Raw genomic sequence first — 16,267 nt, 5'->3', positions numbered from 1 at the left:
GCCAAGATTCTGCTCCTGTGGAAAAAACGACAATTTTCAAAACGCAAACTTTGGTTTTTGCTTTTTTATAAGCCTAAAATGAGTAATCTTCTATGTACCCTTTGCAACCTATGATCTATACTAACCGATTAAACTTCATTTTTAATCTCATGATGGTTTTACTCCAATTCCATTGAAAACGCATTTAAGTGGCTCAAAAATAATCAAATTTTGTTAATTTCGAAACAGCTGTATCCACTAAGTTGCCCTCAGTTTCTTTTAAAAGAGAAGTATTGGACCGAAAAGTAGCAGAAATTGAAGGAGGAGGATGCAACCACCTAGATTACAGATAAGACGAAGTAAAAATTGGAAGAACTGATCAATACCGTACTGAAAAAAGTGTGCGCCGGCCGATTGGAGATAACAAGAATACAGTAGAAATTTTTCTTACAAAAAACGATAAATAATTTTTTCAATTTTTTTCATGAGTTATTATAAGATTAGCTTTTTTTTCATATTTCGATCAAACGATTGGTTTTTGAGATACATACATTCGTAAATGTCCCATTTCTAAAAGAATTAAGCTTTATTTTATTTATCTTCAGTGTTGCCGAATATAACTATTATTTTTGTTTATTTTTAATTAAATTTGATTTATTTTCTGCATATCCTTCATCTCATCCCTACATTCCTTCTCACCTCTATTCCCAATTTATACTTTTTACGCGTCGACTTTTGTTTTTTATTCTCTTTAGAACAAAATTTATTTATCAAATATCCTTTATTTTTATTCCATATTCCTCATATTTATTTTCCATTCTACAAATTTTATTTAATTTCTGCATATCCTTCATCTCAGCTCTACATTCCTTCTCAATTCTATTCTTAATAGAATCCTCAATTTACAGACTCTTGTTTTTCATTCAAACCCCAATTTTTGCTGATTTAGAACGCCAATTCCTTGAAAATATGCTGTGGTAATGTGATGATTGCTGTTTTAGCTTGTTGGCTGAAAAAAGAAATACTTCAGCGCTGTTTCAGCGTGTAAGGAAGTTTTATTTCAGCCACTAGAAAGTAGGAGGGGAATATGCTATAGAATAGCTTGTTCAGCCTTTGTTCAATTATTTTTGACACCATTCAAATTTGACAGACGTCAACTGTACAAAGGTAGCTTTGAAAGCGCTTTTTCAGCCATAACAAACTATATGTTGGTCATCTGTTTATCAATCAATGCATGAAAGCAAATAGATCAAAATTTTTGATAGCGAATAGATTGAATTTTTTTTTCATCATTACCCGATCTCATTTTGATAATTAAAATGATCCGAAACATGAACTTTAATGTTCTAGAAGCATTTCATTTTCAATTTCTTCATATGAAATTGACCTTGATTGGGCGAGATATTTCGGTTGTTTAAGTACGACTCTTTTCTAATGCTCAGCAGAGTTCATGGTTGGTTCGGCGTTCTGCGGCATGGGACCAAGAAGTCGTAGGTTCGAAGTTCGAGACAAGGTTAAATGAAGAAAAAACAAAACGAGAGGGGAAAAGTAGCTGGAAAACATCGGACAGACATCGCACATCATTCTTTTTGTTTTTTTTTTCGATGATCCGTCAATTGACGTTTCATGTCATCTTCGCTGATTAATTTCTCCAAATCTCGATGTTTAATGGCTGAACAGCAGCTTCTTCCTGAATTTGGGTTGCCTTCTTTCAGCAAGATAGCTGATTTAAAATTAGAACTAAATAATGTTTCAGCGGTCGTTCAGCCAAAAATATTTGTTGGGAAATTTTATATCCCAAATATCCCTTATCTCAATTCTACATTCTATTATCTGCAAAAGCTTTTCCAATCTTTTTTTTTAAATCTTTTTTTTATCTTTTTTTTTTATTTATTATTTCATTTCATCTGAAAATATTCTTTACAAAGCCTTCCCAATTTGTGCTTTTCCTGTCGCCGGAACAATCCGCAAAAGAGACCATTCTTAACAACAGCTTTCTCAAACTGTGCTTTCCTTATCACTTTGTCTCTGTTTACCAGAGCCGGAATAACTCGACAGTATTCTTGAAAATTTGTGCTTCTTAAGCCAATTCTATCTTTTTCCACCGAAAGGCCAAATCAAAGTAAACAATCACCAAAAGCTGCCTGAAAATCTGCGCTTCGTAATCCATTCCGTCTTTTTCCACAGGGTGGCCAAATCAAAACAAACAAGCAGGAGCCTTAAAAATCTGCACTTCCTAAGCCGATTCCATCTTTTTTCACCGGATGGCCAAATCATAACAAACAATTAGCCGCAACAGTCCTGAAAATCTGTGCTTCCAAATCCATTCCACTGGAAAGCCAAATCATAACATAACAGAAAAATTCCGTCTTATTCCACCAGAGGGCCAAATCAAAACAATCGGCAGCCTTAAATATCTGCGTTATTTGAGCTTATTCTACCAACCACGCCATTGTCGTAATTTTACGAATCTCAATTCAGAAATTCACTGAGACACGTCTGTCACTCACAAGAATAGATTAATGACTGACTTTGTTTTGTTTGTTTGTCTAGTGTTGTCAAAATAGCAAACGTTGTTAGAGAAATTTATTTTATTTTATTTATCTTCAGTGTTGCCGAATACAACTATTATTTTATTTTATTTTTAATTAAATTTGATATATTTTCTGCATATCCTTCATCTCATCCCTATATTAACTTCATTCTCCTGATTGAAAACTCTATAAGAAAAACCAGAGTTCGCCTACAAAGTATCTGCAGGAACCAGTCTTAGTGCACTTCATGGATGCTTGGGATTTTTTTTAAATTTTGCTCTGCTTGTTTCACGACTAAACTTCAATTAAACATCCATATAGTCATTTTCACTTGTAAGCAGATGATTTCAAACATACCAATTGACTCTTTTTAAGAGAAAATACACATACATTCCTGGAAAATACAACATTTTAGATAAATTTCGCTCTTTCTGCATATAAAAACCTTTGAAGTTTACCCAACAAACCTCTTGTATGTGTGTGTAGCAAGACCCCTATTGAGCCTGTTGCTTCTGCTACGTGAAAAAGATAGACGACTTCGAAAACTGCCGTGAATTTTGGTTGTTTGACCATCCAATCATCGTTTTCGTGAAGGGGAAAGGTTTCCTAAATGGGCATATCGGGTTAAATGCGCCTACGGCCATTTGACGAAATGGCTTTCCTTGATAGAAATATTTCCTATAATGTGAATGTTAGAATCATTCATATTCTCGTGATGTAAATAGATGTCAAGTATGAGAAGGGTTGGCAATGAATGAAATTTGGAAACCAAAGGGAATCTAATTAACAAAGTAAACTTTTATCTCTATTTTCATTTTTTATATTATTGTTAGTTAGCTTTTGTCATCATGACTCATAGTACAGTATATTTAAAATTAGTAAACAAAGTTGTCAAAAACAGCACTGGTGATCTATCTCATGACCAGTTTTAACCATCATGTCATGACCGAAATATTTGAGATCCCAGTGACCAATGCCATGGATAAATGTTTCTTTACCAAAACAATCATTCATAGCATGCTTTCATTTCGAAAAAATCCCAAAACTAACGACATGTGAGGGAAAGAATGGGTCACTAGTTGCAATTTTTGGCTCATGATTATGACATTATCCCGTCCCTGCTTTCTACACATACACACACACTAGAGTCACAGACCAATACAGACAGGACACTCTTTTTCAGTTTGTTTCACTCTTTTTCTGACTTTGTCAGTAAGTAGGCGAGGAGAACGCGGTGAAGTTCAGTGAGTTTGTTTGTAAACATTGGTAAATTTGTTTAAGCTGAGGGCTTTGTTGGTAAACAAACCCCACGAACTCCGCAGTAGCCAAAACAAAATGGCTGATTCGGGAGTTTTGCATACCGTTACACCTCCTATATATACACACACCTTGATTGAACTATACAATCAAGTTGCCGTGAGCTGTTTGTTGTTTGTTTATTCGGTCGAGAAAACTAAAGGTGCTTATTCAAACGCAGATTTTTGAGAAGTATTTTTCAATTAATTAAATAAGTAATTTATTGAATAAATAATTCATTTCAGCTTCTCAGATTTCACTTGAGTTGGTCTCGATTCCATAAGATTTCTCGTACTGGGACTAGAAACTGGGCCTGGGTCAGAAAGAGATAGAGAAAAGACTCCAAGATTAAGTGCCGCAGAAGTTATATTTTCACTACCTGACGAGTTTCATTTAATAAAATATCTCTGATAAAAATAGTAAACATTTCTGAATTCAAATTTTTGACGTTTCGTTCGCATTTGCATACAACAAAAAAAAAACAACATTTCTGTTTCATGGTAGCATTCTATTTCTAATGCAACATAACCACGAGATAGATTTCGAATTCTGGCACAGCTAGGTTTAATCAATCTCCCACTGATAATCGGATATTCTCTAAAAAACTTCGTTCGTTAGTTAACATAATGATGAAATACGCGAACTGAACTACAATTTTTGTTGGTCCATCGTTGGTTACATACTCTGTTGTCGAAGCTAACGTGTTTCTGGGAGATTCGACCGATTTTCCGCTAGCTGAGCTGCTCGATCAGCTGCAATCAATAAGATTTAAATTACCGTTTGTTGACATATTTACGTTTGAATTTGAATTGTCAATATTTCATGGCTACCACGGTTCATTCAGTGAATTTTAGAATTGCGAGGCAATGTCGACGCTAGATGGCAATGCAATCATCCTTGCGAAAAATTGAAAGAATTTTTCTTATGAGAGTCATGTCTGTATTAATCTGTGCTAGAGTGACCAGATACACATTTACAATTTTGATTTTTGTTTTTTTTTTGAATCGTTCATATTTCTTCAAGAAAGCAAAATTGATTGATGCACTTTGTAGTTTTTGAAATTGCAAAAATTCGAAACAACATTCTTAATACTGATTGTAATTCCATACATTGGAATTTCTCATCAAGTATGATAAACATGTTTCCTAAGCTTGAAATATCAGAATTTTCTGGAGTGTATCAACAACAGTCCAGTTTACTTGAGAGTTATAATTTTCACTTTCTTTTTTTTTTTGGTTTTAGTTAAAAGTTAAATAAACTAGATCAAATTGTGCACAAATGTAGCAATGTTATTTCTGATCAACTGAACTATTGCACGAGAAAATACACTTACCAGTTTGTGAACTATTGATTTTTACTTCAATAAAACACTCCTCGAAAATTCGAATATTCACGGGTCATTACGATCGAACTGCAGAGTTTAACCAAACAAAATCCAAAGCTAATGCTTTCACAAGTTGACACTTTCGGTGTTGATTCATGCGATCCGCGCTCGATGATCCGTGCAAGACCTTCAACGAGCTCATTACACCTTTTCGCGGGCGCGGAAGATATCGTCGTCGTCGTCGTCATTTGCGCCCGTCATCATCGGCAGCATCATCGTCCCCAAAACAACGCCACCGCCGCTGCCGTCGCCCGCTTGAATCGGATGTCAGTGACACTTTGGTGCACACACTTTGAGCGTAACAAAAACAACAAACGCAGGCAACCGCCATCAAATATGTATCGTTCAAGTTCAATGTCAGGTGGCAGAGGGAGTGACGAACTTTGCCAAAGTGCCGATATGATTCAGATGAGCAACTTCTAAGAGTCAACAATCTAGCGCGGGTTTCACTTTTCAATACGGGAGAAATGTGTACTTCCGCTTTGTGGATGCAACCGGAGACTTGTTTATTTTTTTTTTTTTTCAAATCTCGGATTCAAATCGGGATTATCAGTTATTATTGATTGAACGTTACCTTGGAGCGGTTCAAAATTGTAGCAGGTCTCAAACAAAATCCAGGGAAAATTTCAATACAATGGTACTTCCGGTTCGAAGATCCGATGACTCAACGATTCTTCACAATGTTGTGACATTGCAGGGCTTCGTCAATGTTGAAATATTTAATGTAGCTGTGAGCAGAGTCAAGCCGGAAACCCTGGCTGGCTGTATACTCTCTATAGGTTGGCGTTATCGACAGTCTGCCCTAGGCCCTGAAAAGGTTTCACTGAACTACGCAGTTGGGACAATTTTAATCGTCTGGTGCGACGCCCACCTTTGACGGAAAAGCGCCATGCGGGTGATGGTTTTGTACAGCTTTGGACTATCTCCCATGCATCTTTTTGTCTATCCAACCGAAAGGTACAGGAAGTTGAACTGCGGATAAGATTGAGTATGAAAAACTTCTCTCGTTAAAGTTTAGCAATAAAATCTAGTCAACTTGAACGCCGAAACGGCTGATTTTGATGGCAATGGGGAAAATTTCCGGACCCCAGAATTGACTAACGGACCACCTGAGCTTACAAGTTCAAGATAATGTGTACTATGCGACATCAGAAGCATCTGAGCCATCACTATCGACACTTCACCTCGGTGAACTTGAAATGGTTCAAACCTGACGGAGCGTCTCGTAATGTAAACATAAGGTTTTTACATACAGGTAAATACACGTTGTGCTTCCAGTTAGGCAAATGCAGCTGCCGGTTGTACTTGAAATCATGCCAGAGAGCTTCTGTGTTTAACTTTCCCCCGAAAATGGCCACCCGCACTCAGACCTCATAATGCGTCCCTCTCGGAAGACAGACAAACTATAGGCAGACGTCTGGTGAAAACCAGAAACAGAATATTTCTACCCGCGAATCAACATTTACTTTTGCTCTCTCCTAAGCTACCGGGCGTCGTCGTCATCTTCTTTCGGATGAGGTAGAGCGTCAAAACAAAATATGGTTGAGCTGGGTTCATCAACGCTCTCCTAAGTTCAGGGCTTCAGGCCGGTAGGCATATGATTCACTTTTACGACCGAGGACCTGCGAGGCCGATGTTAACGCACCCACACGACATTCTTGAAGCTTAGGAAATAAAGATTAAAAACCATTCATCCTGCAAATGTAGCCGAATCGTGAACGACCGTGACATTCGAAGCTATCCGTTCAGCCGCTTTATCCTCTGGCGCTTCGAAGAAATGAATGAATCGATTTCGCAATAAGGAGAATTCAAACTCATTAGGCCCCAAGGTTTGTTTTCCTTTGAAATAAATCAATTAAGGCAACTGGGGCAAGAACACGCTCTGATCTATTCTCAAATCAAAAGGGCGGGTGTAATTAGTTTGCTTAGTTTCTGACAGCCTATATCAGCATTCTGGTAAGGGATGAGTGTGATGGTGCACTTGACCGTGTGCCATAAGATAAGCGATGGGGAGAACTAAAGCCCTTTTCATTGGGAATGACAACCGACACGGCGGCGTCAGAATAGACTTTAAGAACATTAAAAAACGGACTGACTGATTCATCCAACAATGCTGTTAAGATAATAACTTACATTTTTTGAAACTGTTTTATTTAGTAAAATTTTGTAATTTTTATTATAATTGTAATTTTTGTAATTTTTGTCATTTTTGTCATTTTTGTCATTTTTGTCATTTTTGTCATTTTTGTCATTTTTGTCATTTTTGTCATTTTTGTCATTTTTGTCATTTTTGTCATTTTTGTCATTTTTGTCATTTTTGTCATTTTTGTCATTTTTGTCATTTTTGTCATTTTTGTCATTTTTGTCATTTTTGTCATTTTTGTCATTTTTGTCATTTTTGTCATTTTTGTCATTTTTGTCATTTTTGTAATTTTTGTAATTTTTGTAATTTTTGTAATTTTTGTAATTTTTGTAATTTTTGTAATTTTTGTAATTTTTGTAATTTTTTTAATTTTTGTAATTTTTGTAATTTTTGTAATTTTTGTAATTTTTGTAATTTTTGTAATTTTTGTCATTTTTGTCATTTTTGTTATGTTAGTTATTTTTTTTAATTTTTGTCATTTTTGTAATTTTTGTTATTTTTGTAATTTTTGTTATTTTTGTAATTTTTGTAATTTTTGTAATTTTTGTAATTTTTGTAATTTTTGTCATTTTTGTAATTTTTGTAATTTTTGTAATTTTTTTAATTATTGTTATTTTTGTTATTTTTGTAATTTTTGTAATTTTTATAATTTTTGTAATTTTTGTAATTTTTGTAATTTTTGTAATTTTTGTAATTTTTGTAATTTTTGTAATTTTTGTAATTTTTGCAATGTTTGTTATTTTTGTAATTTTTGTAATTTTTGTAATTTTTGTCATTTTTGTAATTTTTGTAATTTTTGTAATTTTTGTAATTTTTGTAATTTTTGTAATTTTTGTAATTTTTGTAATTTTTGTCATTTTTGTAATTTTTGTAATTTTTGTCATTTTTGCAATGTTTGTAATTTTTGTAATTTTTGTAATTTTTGTAATTTTTGTAATTTTTGTAATTTTTGTAATTTTTGTAATTTTTGTAATTTTTGTAATTTTTGTAATTTTTGTAATTTTTGTAATTTTTGTAATTTTTGTAATTTTTGTAATTTTTGTAATTTTTGTAATTTTTGTAATTTTTGTAATTTTTGTAATTTTTGTAATTTTTGTAATTTTTGTAATTTTTGTAATTTTTGTAATTTTTGTGATTTTTTGTAATTTTTCTAATTTTCGTAATTTTCGTTATTTTCGTAATTTTCGTTATTTTCATAATTTTCGTAATTTTTGTGATTTTTGTTATTTTCGTAATTTTCGTTATTTTTGTCATTTTTGTCATTTTTGTCATTTTTGTCATTTTTGTCATTTTTGTCATTTTTGTCATTTTTGTCATTTTTGTCATTTTTGTCATTTTTGTCATTTTTGTCATTTTTGTCATTTTTGTCATTTTTGTCATTTTTGTCATTTTTGTCATTTTTGTCATTTTTGTCATTTTTGTCATTTTTGTCATTTTTGTCATTTTTGTCATTTTTGTCATTTTTGTCATTTTTGTCATTTTTGTCATTTTTGTCATTTTTGTCATTTTTGTCATTTTTGTCATTTTTGTCATTTTTGTCATTTTTGTCATTTTTTGTCATTTTTTGTCATTTTTGTCATTTTTGTCATTTTTGTCATTTTTGTCATTTTTGTCATTTTTGTCATTTTTGTCATTTTTGTCATTTTTGTCATTTTTGTCATTTTTGTCATTTTTGTCATTTTTGTCATTTTTGTCAGTTTTGTCATTTTTGTCATTTTTGTCATTTTTGTCATTTTTGTCATTTTTGTCATTTTTGTCATTTTTGTCATTTTTGTCATTTTTGTCATTTTTGTCATTTTTGTCATTTTTGTCATTTTTGTCATTTTTGTCATTTTTGTCATTTTTGTCATTTTTGTCATTTTTGTCATTTTTGTCATTTTTGTCATTTTTGTCATTTTTGTCATTTTTGTCATTTTTGTCATTTTTGTCATTTTTGTCATTTTTGTCATTTTTGTCATTTTTGTCATTTTTGTCATTTTTGTCATTTTTGTCATTTTTGTCATTTTTGTCATTTTTGTCATTTTTGTCATTTTTGTCATTTTTGTCATTTTTGTCATTTTTGTCATTTTTGTCATTTTTGTCATTTTTGTCATTTTTGTCATTTTTGTCATTTTTGTCATTTTTGTCATTTTTGTCATTTTTGTCATTTTTGTCATTTTTGTCATTTTTGTCATTTTTGTCATTTTTGTCATTTTTGTCATTTTTGTCATTTTTGTCATTTTTGTCATTTTTGTCATTTTTGTCATTTTTGTCATTTTTGTCATTTTTGTCATTTTTGTCATTTTTGTCATTTTTGTCATTTTTGTCATTTTTGTCATTTTTGTCATTTTTGTCATTTTTGTCATTTTTGTCATTTTTGTCATTTTTGTCATTTTTGTCATTTTTGTCATTTTTGTCATTTTTGTCATTTTTGTCATTTTTGTCATTTTTGTCATTTTTGTCATTTTTGTCATTTTTGTCATTTTTGTCATTTTTGTCATTTTTGTCATTTTTGTCATTTTTGTCATTTTTGTCATTTTTGTCATTTTTGTCATTTTTGTCATTTTTGTCATTTTTGTCATTTTTGTCATTTTTGTCATTTTTGTCATTTTTGTCATTTTTGTCATTTTTGTCATTTTTGTCATTTTTGTCATTTTTGTCATTTTTGTCATTTTTGTCATTTTTGTCATTTTTGTCATTTTTGTCATTTTTGTCATTTTTGTCATTTTTGTCATTTTTGTCATTTTTGTCATTTTTGTCATTTTTGTCATTTTTGTCATTTTTGTCATTTTTGTCATTTTTGTCATTTTTGTCATTTTTGTCATTTTTGTCATTTTTGTCATTTTTGTCATTTTTGTCATTTTTGTCATTTTTGTCATTTTTGTCATTTTTGTCATTTTTGTCATTTTTGTCATTTTTGTCATTTTTGTCATTTTTGTCATTTTTGTCATTTTTGTCATTTTTGTCATTTTTGTCATTTTTGTCATTTTTGTCATTTTTGTCATTTTTGTCATTTTTGTCATTTTTGTCATTTTTGTCATTTTTGTCATTTTTGTCATTTTTGTCATTTTTGTCATTTTTGTCATTTTTGTCATTTTTGTCATTTTTGTCATTTTTGTCATTTTTGTCATTTTTGTCATTTTTGTCATTTTTGTCATTTTTGTCATTTTTGTCATTTTTGTCATTTTTGTCATTTTTGTCAGTCATTTTTGTCATTTTTGTCATTTTTGTCATTTTTGTCATTTTTGTCATTTTTGTCATTTTTGTCATTTTTGTCATTTTTGTCATTTTTGTCATTTTTGTCATTTTTGTCATTTTTGTCATTTTTGTCATTTTTGTCATTTTTGTCATTTTTGTCATTTTTGTCATTTTTGTCATTTTTGTCATTTTTGTCATTTTTGTCATTTTTGTCATTTTTGTCATTTTTGTCATTTTTGTCATTTTTGTCATTTTTGTCATTTTTGTCATTTTTGTCATTTTTGTCATTTTTGTCATTTTTGTCATTTTTGTCATTTTTGTCATTTTTGTCATTTTTGTCATTTTTGTCATTTTTGTCATTTTTGTCATTTTTGTCATTTTTGTCATTTTTGTCATTTTTGTCATTTTTGTCATTTTTGTCATTTTTGTCATTTTTGTCATTTTTGTCATTTTTGTCATTTTTGTCATTTTTGTCATTTTTGTCATTTTTGTCATTTTTGTCATTTTTGTCATTTTTGTCATTTTTGTCATTTTTGTCATTTTTGTCATTTTTGTCATTTTTGTCATTTTTGTCATTTTTGTCATTTTTGTCATTTTTGTCATTTTTGTCATTTTTGTCATTTTTGTCATTTTTGTCATTTTTGTCATTTTTGTCATTTTTTGTCATTTTTGTCATTTTTGTCATTTTTGTCATTTTTGTCATTTTTGTCATTTTTGTCATTTTTGTCATTTTTGTCATTTTTGTCATTTTTTTCATTTTTTTCATTTTTTTCATTTTTGTCATTTTTGTCATTTTTGTCATTTTTGTCATTTTTGTCATTGTTGTCATTTTTGTCATTTTTGTCATTTTTGTCATTTTTGTCATTTTTGTCATTTTTGTCATTTTTGTCATTTTTGTCATTTTTGTCATTTTTGTCATTTTTGTCATTTTTGTCATTTTTGTCATTTTTGTCATTTTTGTCATTTTTGTCATTTTTGTCATTTTTGTCATTTTTTTCATTTTTGTCATTTTTGTCATTTTTGTCATTTTTGTCATTTTTGTCATTTTTGTCATTTTTGTCATTTTTGTCATTTTTGTCATTTTTGTCATTTTTGTCATTTTTGTCATTTTTGTCATTTTTGTCATTTTTGTCATTTTTGTCATTTTTGTCATTTTTGTCATTTTTGTCATTTTTGTCATTTTTGTCATTTTTGTCATTTTTGTCATTTTTGTCATTTTTGTCATTTTTGTCATTTTTGTCATTTTTGTCATTTTTGTCATTTTTGTCATTTTTGTCATTTTTGTCATTTTTGTCATTTTTGTCATTTTTGTCATTTTTGTCATTTTTGTCATTTTTGTCATTTTTGTCATTTTTGTCATTTTTGTCATTTTTGTCATTTTTGTCATTTTTGTCATTTTTGTCATTTTTGTCATTTTTGTCATTTTTGTCATTTTTGTCATTTTTGTCATTTTTGTCATTTTTGTCATTTTTGTAATTTTTGTCATTTTTGTCATTTTTGTCATTTTTGTCATTTTTGTCATTTTTGTCATTTTTGTCATTTTTGTCATTTTTGTCATTTTTGTCATTTTTGTCATTTTTGTCATTTTTGTCATTTTTGTCATTTTTGTCATTTTTGTCATTTTTGTCATTTTTGTCATTTTTGTCATTTTTGTCATTTTTGTCATTTTTGTCATTTTTGTCATTTTTGTCATTTTTGTCATTTTTGTCATTTTTGTCATTTTTGTCATTTTTGTCATTTTTGTCATTTTTGTCATTTTTGTCATTTTTGTCATTTTTGTCATTTTTGTCATTTTTGTCATTTTTGTCATTTTTGTCATTTTTGTCATTTTTGTCATTTTTGTCATTTTTGTCATTTTTGTCATTTTTGTCATTTTTGTCATTTTTGTCATTTTTGTCATTTTTGTCATTTTTGTCATTTTTGTCATTTTTGTCATTTTTGTCATTTTTGTCATTTTTGTCATTTTTGTCATTTTTGTCATTTTTGTCATTTTTGTCATTTTTGTCATTTTTGTCATTTTTGTCATTTTTGTCATTTTTGTCATTTTTGTCATTTTTGTCATTTTTGTCATTTTTGTCATTTTTGTCATTTTTGTCATTTTTGTCATTTTTGTCATTTTTGTCATTTTTGTCATTTTTGTCATTTTTGTCATTTTTGTCATTTTTGTCATTTTTGTCATTTTTGTCATTTTTGTCATTTTTGTCATTTTTGTCATTTTTGTCATTTTTGTCATTTTTGTCATTTTTGTCATTTTTGTCATTTTTGTCATTTTTGTCATTTTTGTCATTTTTGTCATTTTTGTCATTTTTGTCATTTTTGTCATTTTTGTCATTTTTGTCATTTTTGTCATTTTTGTCATTTTTGTCATTTTTGTCATTTTTGTCATTTTTGTCATTTTTGTCATTTTTGTCATTTTTGTCATTTTTGTCATTTTTGTCATTTTTGTCATTTTTGTCATTTTTGTCATTTTTGTCATTTTTGTCATTTTTGTCATTTTTGTCATTTTTGTCATTTTTGTAATTTTTGTAATTTTTGTAATTTTTGTAATTTTTGTAATTTTCTGTAATTTTTGTAATTTTTGTAATTTTTGTAATTTTTGTAATTTTTTTAATTTTTGTAATTTTTGTAATTTTTGTAATTTTTGTAATTTTTGTAATTTTTGTCATTTTTGTAATTTTTGTTATGTTAGTTATTTTTTTTAATTTTTGTCATTTTTGTAATTTTTGTTATTTTTGTAATTTTTGTTATTTTTGTAATTTTTGTAATTTTTGTAATTTTTGTAATTTTTGTAATTTTTGTAATTTTTGTAATTTTAGTAATTTTTTTAATTATTGTTATTTTTGTTATTTTTGTAATTTTTGTAATTTTTGTAATTTTTATAATTTTTATAATTTTTGTAATTTTTGTAATTTTTGTAATTTTTGTAATTTTTGTAATTTTTGTAATTTTTGTAATTTTTGTAATTTTTGCAATGTTTGTTATTTTTGTAATTTTTGTAATTTTTGTAATTTTTGTAATTTTTGTAATTTTTGTAATTTTTGTAATTTTTGTAATTTTTGTAATTTTTGTAATTTTTGTAATTTTTGTAATTTTTGTAATTTTTGTAATTTTTGTAATTTTTGTCATTTTTGCAATGTTTGTAATTTTTGTAATTTTTAAAATTTTTATAATTTTTGTAATTTTTGTAATTTTTGTTATTTTTGTAATTTTTGTAATTTTTGTAATTTTTGTAATTTTTGTAATTTTTGTAATTTTTGTAATTTTTGTAATTTTTGTAATTTTTGTAATTTTTGTAATTTTTGTCATTTTTGTGATTTTTTGTAATTTTTCTTATTTTCGTAATTTTCGGTATTTTCGTAATTTTCGTTATTTTCATAATTTTCGTTATTTTTGTGATTTTTGTTATTTTCGTAATTTTCGTAATTTTTGTCATTTTTGTCATTTTTGTCATTTTTGTCATTTTTGTCATTTTTGTCATTTTTGTCATTTTTGTCATTTTTGTCATTTTTGTCATTTTTGTCATTTTTGTCATTTTTGTCATTTTTGTCATTTTTGTCATTTTTGTCATTTTTGTCATTTTTGTCATTTTTGTCATTTTTGTCATTTTTGTCATTTTTGTCATTTTTGTCATTTTTGTCATTTTTGTCATTTTTGTCATTTTTGTCATTTTTGTCATTTTTGTCATTTTTGTCATTTTTGTCATTTTTGTAATTTTTGTCATTTTTGTCATTTTTGTCATTTTTGTCATTTTTGTCATTTTTGTCATTTTTGTCATTTTTGTCATTTTTGTCATTTTTTGTCATTTTTTGTCATTTTTTGTCATTTTTGTCATTTTTGTCATTTTTGTCATTTTTGTCATTTTTGTCATTTTTGTCATTTTTGTCATTTTTGTCATTTTTGTCATTTTTGTCATTTTTGTCATTTTTGTCATTTTTGTCATTTTTGTCATTTTTGTCATTTTTGTCATTTTTGTCATTTTTGTCATTTTTGTCATTTTTGTCATTTTTGTCATTTTTGTCATTTTTGTCATTTTTGTCATTTTTGTCATTTTTGTCATTTTTGTCATTTTTGTCATTTTTGTCATTTTTGTCATTTTTGTCATTTTTGTCATTTTTGTCATTTTTGTCATTTTTGTCATTTTTGTCATTTTTGTCATTTTTGTCATTTTTGTCATTTTTGTCATTTTTGTCATTTTTGTCATTTTTGTCATTTTTGTCATTTTTGTCATTTTTGTCATTTTTGTCATTTTTGTCATTTTTGTCATTTTTGTCATTTTTGTCATTTTTGTCATTTTTGTCATTTTTGTCATTTTTGTCATTTTTGTCATTTTTGTCATTTTTGTCATTTTTGTCATTTTTGTCATTTTTGTCATTTTTGTCATTTTTGTCATTTTTGTCATTTTTGTCATTTTTGTCATTTTTGTCATTTTTGTCATTTTTGTCATTTTTGTCATTTTTGTCATTTTTGTCATTTTTGTCATTTTTGTCATTTTTGTCATTTTTGTCATTTTTGTCATTTTTGTCATTTTTGTCATTTTTGTCATTTTTGTCATTTTTGTCATTTTTGTCATTTTTGTCATTTTTGTCATTTTTCTCATTTTTGTCATTTTTGTCATTTTTGTCATTTTTGTCATTTTTGTCATTTTTGTCATTTTTGTCATTTTTGTCATTTTTGTCACTTTTGTCATTTTTGTCATTTTTGTCATTTTTGTCATTTTTGTCATTTTTGTCATTTTTGTCATTTTTGTCATTTTTGTCATTTTTGTCATTTTTGTCATTTTTGTCATTTTTGTCATTTTTGTCATTTTTGTCATTTTTGTCATTTTTGTCATTTTTGTCATTTTTGTCATTTTTGTCATTTTTGTCATTTTTGTCATTTTTGTCATTTTTGTCATTTTTGTCTTTTTTGTCATTTTTGTCATTTTTGTCATTTTTTGTCATTTTTGTCATTTTTGTCATTTTTGTCATTTTTGTCATTTTTGTCATTTTTGTCATTTTTGTCATTTTTGTCATTTTTGTCATTTTTGTCATTTTTGTCATTTTTGTCATTTTTGTCATTTTTGTCATTTTTGTCATTTTTGTCATTTTTGTCATTTTTGTCATTTTTGTCATTTTTGTCATTTTTGTCATTTTTGTCATTTTTGTCATTTTTGTCATTTTTGTCATTTTTGTCATTTTTGTCATTTTTGTCATTTTTGTCATTTTTGTCATTTTTGTCATTTTTGTCATTTTTGTCATTTTTGTCATTTTTGTCATTTTTGTCATTTTTGTCATTTTTGTCATTTTTGTCATTTTTGTCATTTTTGTCATTTTTGTCATTTTTGTCATTTTTGTCATTTTTGTCATTTTTGTCATTTTTGTCATTTTTGTCATTTTTGTCATTTTTGTCATTTTTGTCATTTTTGTCATTTTTGTCATTTTGTCATTTTTGTTATCTTGGAAGTCGACAAGAAATTTAAGATTTTCCTTAGTTCTTTTTAGCGAGTTCCTGAACCTTAACTTGGAACGCTTTGAAAGTTATTCATTATATCTTTTCGATTTGAAATTTTGCCCTGATCAATGTTTTGGCAAATGAACAAAATTTTTGAATGTCAAATCGTGGATAATGTGCTAGAAAGTGTTTTAACCCTTAAGATAAGTTCATTGGCCAACGAATTTATTGACAAAGTCGATTTGTCACAGAATATCTAGAAACAATGATCACATTTTTTTAGTTTTTGCATTCAAATGAGTTCAAATTGAAAAAGTTTCATTC

General features: G+C 27.9%; 1 protein-coding gene across 1 annotated transcript in view; it reads left to right on the top strand.

The window, feature by feature from the left end:
* LOC129738327 (uncharacterized) overlaps positions 1-16,267 on the top strand; it is a 124,297-nt gene that overhangs the window by 3,995 nt on the left and 104,035 nt on the right. Inside the window, exon 5 of the mRNA XM_055729511.1 lies at positions 5,267-5,459. Within this exon, the coding sequence (XP_055585486.1) occupies positions 5,267-5,459 (193 nt within the window). The remainder of the gene's footprint in view (positions 1-5,266; positions 5,460-16,267) is intronic.

This window comes from Uranotaenia lowii, chromosome 1 (assembly GCF_029784155.1).
Source record: "Uranotaenia lowii strain MFRU-FL chromosome 1, ASM2978415v1, whole genome shotgun sequence".
Classification (NCBI taxonomy): Eukaryota; Metazoa; Arthropoda; class Insecta; order Diptera; family Culicidae; genus Uranotaenia; species Uranotaenia lowii.
Note: the sequence above shows the minus strand (reverse complement) of the source record. Positions and strands in the feature narration are given on the sequence as shown.